Below are 12440 nucleotides of genomic sequence, written 5' to 3'. Positions count from 1 at the left end.
ATGAATAGAAAAGCTATGAAAATGTTTTACGTCCAAAGAAATAAGAGTAATATTAGCAAAATAAAGGAAAGCTCATCAGATCATAAAACATTTTGTTATACTCATTTGGTTACAACTATTCCTTAAAAATAGTGCTCCATTTATATTATTAAATATGTCCAGTACCTCTAGGTGAAACTTTTTGAGTACTTTGAACTTACAGACATATTTTAATGTTTCTGAAAAGGTACATCTATACAATGGAATACTATCTGGCAATAAAAGAAACAAAATATGATACTTGCTACAAGACACCAAAGAAATATCATATTGTATGATTCTATTTATGCGAGACAGGTGATATCAGTAAAATGATAGAGAATCTCTAAAAATTCTGTCCTTCATAAAAGCGATGAGAGAACTGGCAAAAAGGGAAAAAAAGGTCAGAATCAATGTTTTCAGAACTCTGGAAATTACTCAAAGCCTTGCAGCCATCTGGAAATGGCACACAATGTATAAAGCTGCAATTTGTATGATGGTAGCATACAAGAGAAGAGGAGGGAATGATACTAATAGAAACAAAGTTTTTGTATACTGTTGAAATTAAGCTGGCATTTATATAAATTGTCCAGCATGAACACATGCATAGAGACAGAATGTAGATTAGTGGTTGCCTGGGTTTGAGGGTGGGAATGGTAGTGACTACAAATTGATGCAAGTGTTCTTTTTAAGGTAATAGAAATGTTCTAAAATTACATTATGATGATGATTGCATGCTTCCATAAATTTATTACAAATTGTACACTTAAAATGAGGGAATATTATTGTATGTAAATTATTCCTTAAGCTGCTAAAATATAAATTAAAATTATATAAGCATCATATTTGTATGTTAGTAATGGCTACCATTTGCTAGGAATGATGCTGAACACTTTATTATATCATTTAATTTACGTTAATTATAATGATAGCCTCAAGACATTAGGTATTACTGTGCCTATTTAAGAGATGTAAAAACAGTTCAACAAGGGCAAAAAAATATAAAGGTTAAAAAGGCAGGCTTTTGGAGGCCAGGCATGATGGCTCATGCCTGTAATCCCAGCACTTTGGGAGGCTGAGGTGGGCGGATCACGAGGTCAGGAGATCGAGACCATCCTGGCTAATACCATGAAACCCCACAAAATACAAAAAATTAGCCAGGCGTGGTGGCACATGCCTGCAGTCAGGAGTTCGAGACCAGCGTGGCCAACATGGCAAAACCTCGTCTCTACCAAAAATACATTAAAAAAAAATTAGGTCGGGTGCAGTGGCTCACACCTGTAATCGCAGCACTCTGGGAGGCCGAAGTGGGCAGATCATGATGTCAGGAGTTTGAGACCAGCCTGGCCAACATGGCAAAACCCTGTCTTTACTAAAAATACAAAAATTAGCCGGGTGTAGCAGCATGTGCCTGTAATCCCAGCTACTCGGGAGGCTGAGGCAGGAGAATCACTTGAACCCGGGAGGCAGAGGTTGCAGTGAGCTGAGATCACACCACTGCACTCCAGCCTGGGTGACAGAGCAAGACTCTGTCTCAAAAGAAAAAAAAAATTACCAAACAGAACATAGCAAGTGTTGACAAGAGTGTGGTGAAATTGGGACCCTTCGACCCTCTTGGTGGGAATGTGAAATGGTGCATCCACTGTGGAAACACTATGGAAGTTCCTCAAAAAATTAAAAGTAGGATTACCATATGCTCCAGCAGTCCCACTTCTGGATATATATCTAAAATAACTGAAAACAGGACCTTGACAAGATATTTGCACATTCATGTTCATTGCAGCATTATTTTCACTATAGCCAAGAAGCAACCAAATGTCCATCAACAGATGAATAGATAAAATGTGGTGTATGTAGATATATGCAATGGAACATTATTCCCCCTTAAAAAAGAAGGAAATTCTGTCATAGGCTACAATATAGATGAACCTTGAGAACCTTATGCTAAGTGAAACAAGCCAGTCACAAAAGGACGAATACTTCATGATTCCATTTATATGAGTTATCTGAAAAAGTCAATTCTAACAACAGAAATTAGAATAGTGGTTGCCAGGGGCTGGGGAGGGGAAAAAGAGAATTTTTCAATGGGTACGGAGTTTCCCTTTTGCAAGCTGGCAAGTTCTAGAGATCTGTTGTGCAATGTTGTGCTTATAGTTAACAATACTGTACAGTTAAAAATGGCTAAGATGGTAAATTTCATGTTGTGTGTTTTTTACCACAATAACAATTAAAATAAAATAATATAAACATTTGTGCAAGAAAAGATTGTATTTTCTGTCACCGTTGTGTACGTTTAATGAATGACCTGAGCTGAATGACTCAGTCGGTTTCCATATGCCTGCCTTCCCTCTTTCTCACTCACCTTATGTTTGCACAAACAAAAGCACATTTAAAAGATAAGTAGGACCGCCGGGCGCGGTGGCTCACGCTTGTAATCCCAGCACTTTGGGAGGCCGAGGCGGGCGGATCACGAGGTCAGGAGATCGAGACCACGGTGAAACCCCGTCTCTACTAAAAAAAATACAAAAAATTAGCCGGGCATGGTGGCGGGCGCCTGTAGTCCCAGCTACTCGGAGAGGCTGAGGCAGGAGAATGGCGTGAACCCGGGAGGCGGAGGTTGCAGTGAGCCGAGATCGCGCCACTGCACTCCAGCCTGGGCGACAGAGCAAGACTCCGTCTCAAAAAAAAAAAAAAAAAAAAAAAGATAAGTAGGACCCTGGGAATTTTATTTCATTTTATTGCCTCTTATTCCCTGCCTTCATTTTTTTTCCTTCCTTCATGGGAATAACCCAGGACACCTGACTTCTAAATGTAAATACTCCAGGAGGCAGGTATTTCCCCATCTTATTTCATTTCTCCCTATGCATTTTAAGTGTCTTTTCTTTGATTCATTCAGGGTGTCTGCCTCTAAGGAACCCCTGGAAGTGAGCCTGCCTAAGGAAGACCCTGCCTTTCTTTTTCCATGTGTAGGGAAACTTCAGACATGCCAGCAGCCGTGCCCCGGTGTCTAGGGAGGAGCTGATGACAGTGCTGTCTAGACTGGCAGATGTGCGCATCCAAGGCCTCCACTTCACAGAGACTCAAAGGCTCACCCTGAGTGAGGTGGGGCTAGAGGAAGCCTCTGACACAGGAAGTGGACGCATAGCACATGCTGTGGAAATGTGTGCCTGCCCCCCTGCCTACGCTGGTGACTCTTGTCAGGTAGGAAGTTTTCCCATCCACAACATTCCCCTAGGGAGCTCCTGTGGCTGTTTTTGGCTGCTGTCCAGCACTGCGGGTAGTTTGAGGCCCTCTGTTGTTTCTCTGTTCAAGTTTCTGCAGGGCTTATCTTATATCTTACTTAGACTCCCTTCAGGAATTAAATGTGAAAAAGACATCATCAGTGTCTCAGAATTCATAGGAAAGCCACAGGAGTTCAATAGATGCTGAGGGTTAAAAAAAATCCAGAGTAGGAAAATAATATACTATAGTTTCAAATAGCTAGAAGGAGGATATTGACTGTTCCCAACACAAAGAAATGATCAATGTTTGAGATGATGGATATGCTAATTACCTTATCTGATCACTAAACGTTGTATGTATCACAACATCACTATGTACTCCATAAGTATTATCATTATTATTTATCAATTTTTGAAATAAAATATTTTTTAAATGAAGGAGCTCACCAGTCAGCATCTTAGTATTTGAGCCCCTGCTTTCCCAATAACTGACCTTATACCTTTCTCTAATCCGGAGCCTCCCTCCACCCGCTCTCAACTCCCCAGTAGAGTTGAATTCCAGAGAATATCCTGGATTTCTTAGAGGACATTATGTTCTAGCTTGCAGCAGGACTCTCATTGTTTGAGGTCCAGTCAACCAGAGCTGTCTTCAGATGATTAAAATGTGCCATAAAATGAAACTATTTAATTTCTCTGGCTATAAATATGTCTTTTCTTAAAGATCAGGGCAAAAGCACAATGTTAGCATGATTAATAAAAACAGCAAACACTCATTCTGTGTATTCCATACATCCGTAAGTACGTAGGCTTAGCAAAACCTTTCACTTTCTTTCCTGGCCCCCTGGTAGCTGAAAACCCCAAGGTGATCTGTGCATACAAGTTCCCACTTTTTAAACCTGCAAAAACAAATCTGACCTGCTGTGGTCTTCTGGGAATTCCCAAGTTGTAATATTTAGCCCACAGGTTGCCTGCATTCTTCCCCTTCCTCCATCGCTTTTCTAGCCTGATTAAAATTGATAGCCTGAGGGAAATAGAGGGACTCTGGATTTCCACCCTCCTACCCAGGGCGTGTTCCCTGCCCGTGACTCAGCCTGTGATTTAGGGCGTCTGCAGGGTGAGGTGGGTGGAAGGTGATGCCCGCCCCACCTCACAGGAATTACAGAGCGGTGCGCTTACCTGTGGGACTGTTAAGTGTTCCCTGGCACAGGCTGACTCATGTGTGAAGTTTAAAGGTGGGGCCCCTGCCGCAGACAGCCTTCCTTACCTGAGTCAGGCAGGCCCGGGCACTGAGCAGGAAGGGCAGGTATAAGAGGAAGAGGCAGAGGTTCCTGCGCAGCCAGCGGACGCCCAGGAACCAGGATGCCTCCAGCAGTGAGGCGGTCAGCCCGCAGCATGGGATGGCTGTGGATCTTTGGGGCAGCCCTGGGGCAATGTCTGGGCTACAGTTCACAGCAGCAAAGGGTGCCATTTCTTCAGCCTCCTGGTCAAAGTCAACTGCAAGCAAGTTATGTGGAGTTTAGACCCAGCCAGGTAACGTCCTTTTAAGTTTTGGTTTGGGATGGGGAAGAGTTTCCAGCTTTGTGACATTCTAAGTTACAGTTATGGTGATTAATGAGTAAATGGGTGGACTGAGGAGGGGCTGATGGCCTCCCAGTCACCTTGACTGGCAGTGTTTATTACAGTGCCTGACAGATTGCTCTCCCGAGCTATTAACCGCAAACCCCATTAACATCAGCCCACCTGGAAATGCCCAGACAGTTAAGAGCTTGAATGCTTGCGGGATGTTAATATACAATGAAACTTTATGCTCTTTAGAGACTATCCCAAGCCTCAGAACAAAAGAGTCCAATGCCTATAACTTTCCAAATGCTACTTGGAAGAAAATTTACCCACAGGGGGAAAAAAATGAGAAAGAGTGAAATCCAATGCTTAAGAAAGGTGGTCAAAGTTTGCATAATACCTAAAAGACATGCTTCCATTTGCCAGGCATGAAACATTAAGAAATTCTGCTCTCTTTAAACTTCCTGGATGCTGCCTGTATTCTTACAGAGAAATAGATCCTGTGGCTACAGATATAGCCCTGGAAACTGGATTAGGGACATAATCTTATCATTTGTATATAATTTGTATTACAAAATTTTACTGGAAAACTTAACATAAAACATCATCATGTTAACTAGTTATAAAACCCCTGTATTGAAATAATGTATTAGAACACATTTATTTTCATTTAAAAGTGAGTGTTCAATATAATCTGAATACTTGAACTGATTTTTTTTGTAGAATGTGGTTTTGCTTGCTTTTTATAAGAGGTGAAAAAATGATTCTATTTTAGTAACTGACAAATCCTCAGAGTCACATGATATGTAACTCTTGCAGAGTATATTTTCTGCTTGTAATCAAAAGCAAATTAAGATGAGTGATTTAGTTTTAATCAGGATAGACTATACTCCCCCAAAGCATGTTTAATTAAGGCTTTTTCTCAAGCGTGTTGTCATAAACTAACCAGATCTATCTGCTTATTTGAATAACTTGCTCTTTACCAAATGTGATTATTTTGTAAGCAGGTAATGTGATATACACTGATAATTATAAGTTACTTGCCACTTATTAGGACAGATTGTATAATAGATAGAATGACACCATCGTTGGCTGCATTTCATTCACATGTAAATCTCAGTTGTGCTTTCAGCAAAATAACATTCCTTTCATACTTTGATTCTCCTTTAGGCAAGCCTATTCATATAACAACATAATCTATTTATTTGCAATGTACTCTTTGCCCTAAACACGGTTCCTAATAGCTTAAAGGAACATTATATTGGAAACTGTGGTCTTACTGTGCATGATCTATATTCATTGGTAATTTTGGAAGGGACTCTAGCAACACCTGGGAGATTCCACTCCCGGAGCACATGAGGCTTCTGCCTCTCTCTCCTGTCAGGTGGCTTCTTTCTCTCTCCACTGGACCAGGTAGAGACCTTTATGGCCATGAGTGAATAAGAATGGACTGTCCGCTTCAAGATTTCCTTTGAGTATAGTTTCCAAGTTTTACAGACATATGTGCTATTACATTACAAATCTAAGAAGATTTGATAAAAGACTATCCTTTATCTTGAAATAGTTTTCTTGATGCTTTCAAGATAGGGTATATAGGAGATCAGAGAAACAAATTAGGGGCAATATCTGATTTTATTTATTTATTTATTTATTTATTTATTAGACAGGGTTTCACTGTTGTTGCCCAGGCTGGATTGTGGTGGCACAGTCATGGCTCACTGCAACCTCCACCTCCCAGGTTCAAGCGATCCTCCCACCCCAGCCTCCCGAGTAGCTGGGACTATAGGCATGTGCCACCATGCCCGGCTAATTGTTGTATTTTTTGGTAGAGACGAGGTTTCACCATGTTGCCCAGGCTGATCTCGAACTCCTGGGCTCAAGTGATCCACCCGCCTTGGACTCCCAAAGTGCTGGAATTATAGGCTTGAGCCACCACAACCAGCCAATATGTGATTTTAATCTGTGTGCTGATTTGCTCTACCAAAATAAAGGACATGTCTATAATTTCCTTTAAAGACAGAAATCTAAATAATTTTAATGGCTGGTATAAGAAGAATTGTTTTTTTTTCTATTGGAGGGATTCTTAACTAGAATCCTTTTAAAAAGATATTAGTTCATGAAAAGAAAATTATAAGTCTTTTCATCCAGATGAAAATGCATAACTTGTGTTATACTGGAGAGAGATAATATACAGAAGATAGAAATAATCAAATCAAGATTGAACAAGGAAACAAGACCAACCCAAGGAGAGTCCCTCAGGCTGAGCCTCTGTGTGTTCGGGTGGACCAGATGTTCGTGAACAGTCCTGTATGGGAACCTCATGCGCACTCCCCTCCCCTGGCTTCTCTGTTGCCCATGGCCTAGTGAGTGGCAATGAAGTGACTCCACTGATTGTGGCATGATTATCTAAATCTCAGTTAAGACTCCTATTCCCCCCAACCCACTCCTCCTCCTATACTGCCCCCTCACCAGCCCAAACCCACACTTGGAGAGAAAACGGCTACCCAAAGATAATTTGGACTTGAAGTGATTTGCTTAGATGTCCTCCCCTCTAAGGACGAGTCTCTTTATTTGTCCGTTTCCACCTTCTCCACCTGCCCACAAAACAGTTGCTGTGAGAAGAGAGGAGCCCCTTCTCACCCCCCACCTCCACACGTGCCCTGTCTCTGATTTCCCCACCATGCATCTCACACTCCCACCAGGGCATGAAAACCAAACAGCTTGAGAGAAAAACAAGTGGACATGACAGGTGGTTGAAATTAGAAATATTCACACTGACTGAAGGAAAGAAGGTTTGAAAAATGAATGCTTCAGCTGGGCTCAGTGGTGCACGTGCCTGTGGTTCCAGCTACATTGGAGGCTGAGGCAGGAGGATTGCTTGAGCCCAGGAGCCTAAGACTCTAGTGCACTATGATCACACCTATGAATAGTCACTACACTCCAACCTGGGCAGCAGAGTGAGACCCTGTCTCTAAAAAATAAAAATGATGTGAATGCTTCACAGTGAGAGGTGTCACATGCTTTGGATAGTAATTGTTTTCTTTCTTTGTACTGATTAAACACTTTGTTTGAAAAATAGGGTTGTAGCCCTGGATACTATCGGGATCATAAAGGCTTGTATACTGGACGGTGTGTTCCCTGCAATTGCAACGGACATTCAAATCGATGCCAGGATGGCTCGGGCATATGTGTTGTGAGTAAATTGACACTTTAATGCTATCAGCAGGCAATCTGTTTCTCCTCCATTCCTCTGTACTATGCCCGAAGACATCAACATTACATCTCCTGCCAAACCCTAAATAGAGGTCGCTCTGTGAATATACGAGGCTCCATTATCAGGCTGAATTATTTTACATTTCATTTTTTCCTCCATTTTAACATGCACCATTAAAAGAGCGCTGCTGTCTGAGCAATTAAATTACACTTTAGCTTCTAAATCTCTCCTTCATGAAATGATAGTAATGGGTGGATCTTCGAAGTTAATTCTTGCCAGGACAAAACTAATCCAAGCCATTACTTTGGGTCCCAATTTTGTTGGGGTGGCAGGAAGTTACAGGAGGGGGGCTTGTTGCTGTCAGATGTCCAGTAACTCAAGAAAGCAGCCAGGGAGCAGGGGATTTGAGGAGGGCTTAAGGCTCATAAGAAATCAGTGCAACATTAACTGGGCATGGTGGCAGGTGCCTGTAATCCCAGCTACTCAGGAGACTGAGGCAGGAGAATCGCTTGAACCCTGGAGGCAGAGGTTGCACTGAGCCGAGATCGTGCCACTGCACTGCAGCCTGGGCAACAAGAACAAAACTCCGTCTGCACTCCATCCGCCCCCACACCATAAACAACAACAACAACAACAACAACAAACAGAAATCAGTCCAACACAAGCTTCACTATTGCCAAGACAGAGTAGGGCTTGGAGAAGACAGGTGAGGGAAAGTGCTGCTCACCCCTCCCGTCCTCACAACGTCCTCCGCCTGCCTGTTCCCTATATTGACTATATTTTCTCATGGCCTCAAGGCTGTCTTGGATGACTACAGCATATCCACTGGAACATGATCTTATTTTGGAATATTTTATAAAATTCTTCTACCTAAAATTAGTTTCTTAGGAAATTTTTCTTATGCATCCTGAAGCAGAACCTTTTTTATTCTGCTTTTTCCATTTGTTTCATTAGAGTTCTTCTCCCTGGTAACCAGGGCCTCCCCAGTGAGGAAAATGGACAGTGAAAAAGAGGGAGCATACTCCAGGAATACAGGGCTTCAGTTGTGTTGTGCCCTTTTGGAAATGCACTCCTCTGGCACAAATTTTCTTTGCACTGTGTAATGCAACTAGAGTGTGTTTCAAGTATGAGTTCTTAGACCGTATTAAGCTTGTTCACTGTGGCCCAGGGAACTGCTTCCTCTGCAAGATGGGACAGGCTAGAACAGGAAATTGTTGTGAAGAGCCACCTGATAGAATATTTTGTTGGACTGTAGCGTTATAAATTCAAAAAGAGTAAAAGGTATTGGGAAATACTGTTTTCCAGCTCGTTAGTATTCCTATAGAATAGTTCATGTTTGATATTGTATGTTTTGTGTAACACGGGTAGATGCTTTAATTAAGAATAAATATGTTGGCCGGGCACGGTGGCTCATGCCTGTAATCCCAGCACTTTGGGAGGCTGAGGCAGGCGAATCATGAGGTCAGGAGTTCGAGACCATTCTGGCTAACACGGTGAAACCCTGTCTCTACTAAAAAATACAAAAAATTAGCTGGGCGTGGTGGTGGGCGCCTGTAGTCCCAGCTACTTGGGAGGCTGAGGCAGGAGAATGGCATGAGCCCAGGAGGCGGAGCTTGCAGTGATTGCACCACTGCACTCCAGCTTGGGTGACAGAGCAAGACTCTGTCTAAAAAAAAAAAACAAACAAAAAAAGAATAAATATGTTATCAGTGAACCATTGCCAGATGTCAAGCCCATCTTATGAAAGCCGCCAAAGAACAAAGGGAGGGTTTGTTTTTGTAGTCACCCACTGAAAGGAAAACTTGTGAGAATCATAATTCATATTTTAATCAAACAAGATTTTCTTTCCCATTTTCTTTTTTTTGTAGTTCTGTCTTCACTTGTCCCTAATGGCCATGTGGCCGCCAGAGACTCTTCATTCAGGAAACCCTCACTGAGCATTTGCTAGTGTGGCAGATACTGAGCTAAGTGTTGGAGTTAAAATCATCAGACCGAATCCCTACACTCATGAGGCTTGCTGTCTAGTAGGGAATGTGTATGTGTGTACACACTCACACACACACGCACACACACACACGGAGCCCGTGTCTGCACTCAACTAACAGCTCCATGGCAAGTCCTGAGTGCTGATGCTGCCCTGAATTGTGTCCACTGCATGGAAGCCGAGAATGCATTCCTCGTTCTCAAAGAACAGTTAAGAGGAAATCCAGTACATTTGAATATCAAATGGGCCTTCTGTCTGATTTCATTGCAAATTGACCTCCACCTCTCAAGGTCCAAAGTAAATGTCTAACATCAGGACCTTCACCCAGGTGCAAATCTTCAAGACATTTCAAGAATAGACTCTGAAGTTTGAAAAGATAAGTAGCCTAACGTTTTGCCAGTACAGCAGTAGGTGTCCAGTGTCAAGGGCAGAAGTAGCGGGTGATGTGGGTGCCACCGTCCAGAGGGACCTGCGATGATGGCCTCTTCCTATGTGCTGGGACCCCTGTCTCTTCCTCTTCTCATTGCCCCAATTTCTCCCCATATTTTCTCCTCTCCCCCCAATTCCCCTTCCTGTCTACTATCCCCGTCACCCCTTATTTTCCTCTCCGTTCCCATTTCCCTCCCCTTTTCTTTTTCTGTCTTCTTTCTTCATCTTCCTTCTTTTATTTTCTGCTACTTGAGCCCATCTTCCCCTCTGTAGTTGCAATGGAATTTCCGAATGATTTATCTGAAATTCACAGCTGAAGTGGTGCTCCTCTGAGGCTCACAGATGGAAGGAAGCCCACGACCCTTAGCACAGTATTGGGGGCTCTTTCCAGCTGCATCCCGCCTCCTTGCACTTCTGCCTTGGGCACGCCCTTTGCTTTTCATTCCCTCCACACACTGTCATGCTATTGTGAGACTGAGGTTCTGCACGCTGTGTCCCCTGTGCCTGGAATGCCCTTCCCTCACTTTTGCGCTTAGTGAATCCCTGTCCTTCTGTGGCCCTCACAGGCAGCCCCTCCTCCTGCTCTCGTGGGATGCTGGCACACTTGTGTCCTATTTTCCACGTGATATTGAATATGTCTATTCACAGGACTACATGTAACCCGAGTCGAGGGACCAACCCATCTTTACATCGCTAGAGCCTAGCATAGTTGGGCATATAGTAAATGCCTAATAGATATTTGGTGACAAATGGAGCTAGGAGAGCACATGCCATGGGAGTGGACGTGGGCTTCTGCAGCATTCGTTCATTCGTTTATTCACAGTAAAACACAAGGAACCTGAAGGGAGGTGCTCCAGGTTTGCAGGACTGAGGACAGTTTCCAGGGTGGCCACTCTCGACTGACAGTGAAGGGTTTCTCACATATTCTTACGGGACTTTGTCAAGCAACACGGGTTTTGACACTCCTCCTTGATCCTCTCCTCTCACCCCTGTGAAGGACCAGTATTCAGTGATTTTAGTAGGATACGGATGTCCTCACCTCAATTCTTGCATCTGTACCTTCTTGCTTCTCCAATGTGTTCAGCCTCAGAGCTAAGTAGACACAGGACTGAAATATATCTATACGGTCATGTTCTACTTTTAAATTGTCATTTGGATTAAAAGAGAAAGAGAACTAAAATGGAAATGTATTAGTTCCAAAGGACTGATGTCTTATGAGAGAGTCAGGGCAGCTGAAGACTGGGTGAGGGTGAGGGAAGCCGCTGGTGTCTTCCTCAGTCACCCCTGAGAGGACTCCTCTGTGGAGCTAATCAACTGCAAGGAAGATTGTTCCCAGTGTCCAGACCTCAAGGAGTCTGGACCCATAGTGCAGTGAGATTTGGGGAAGGAAGGATTCCGGATAGGGGTGAGCTTTCTGATGATAAGCAAATGTGAACACGTGAGCAGCATCCTACTTTAAAGCCCCTCCCCATGCTCTGAAATACTAATATCTTATGTTTATAGCACAATTTTATAGCTAGGAAAAAAATATGAAAGGTGTTTTAACATCTTAGTGTTTTGTGTAATTTTCAGTTACTCAAAGGTTAGTGAAGGATGGATTTGCTCAATCTGGACAAACTGACAGCATTTATGATGGAAGGGCAACCTTTTTCATCATGAACAAACCATGTCCTCTTAGGATATAAACGTATATTGTTTTTCCCAGCCTACCTTCAGATATTATTTAAAAACTCACACTCATGGCTAGGCGCGATGGCTCATGCCTATAATCCCAGCACTTTGGGAGGCCGAGGCGGGCGAATCATGAAGTCGGGAGTTTGAGACCATCCTGGCCAACATGGTGAAACCCTGTCTTTACTAAAAATACAAAAATTAGCTGAGTGTGGTGGTGGGCGCCTGTAATCCCAGCTACTCGGGAGGCTGAGGCAGGAGAATCACTTGAACCCGGGAGGCAGAGGTTGCAGTGAGCTGAGACTAGGCCATTGCACTCCAGCCCGGGCGACAGTGCAAGAAT

At 43.1% G+C, this 12440-nt stretch overlaps 1 protein-coding gene across 2 annotated transcripts in view; it reads left to right on the top strand.

Annotated features, from left to right (window-relative positions):
- LAMA3 (laminin subunit alpha 3) overlaps positions 1–12440 on the top strand; it is a 271191-nt gene that overhangs the window by 184717 nt on the left and 74034 nt on the right. Inside the window, exons 38-39 of one of the 2 annotated variants that reach the window (XM_058438557.1) lie at positions 2989–3219; positions 7879–7992. In XM_058438557.1, the coding sequence (XP_058294540.1) occupies positions 2989–3219; positions 7879–7992 (345 nt within the window). Of the gene's footprint in view, positions 1–2988; positions 3220–4598; positions 4770–7878; positions 7993–12440 lie in introns of those variants that run through there. The other variant, XM_032152640.2, reaches the window with a different exon arrangement.

The sequence above is a fragment of the Hylobates moloch genome, unplaced genomic scaffold (genome assembly GCF_009828535.3).
Source record: "Hylobates moloch isolate HMO894 unplaced genomic scaffold, HMol_V3 SCAFFOLD_5, whole genome shotgun sequence".
NCBI lineage: Eukaryota > Metazoa > Chordata > Mammalia > Primates > Hylobatidae > Hylobates > Hylobates moloch.
This window is presented reverse-complemented; position numbering and strand designations above follow the sequence as displayed.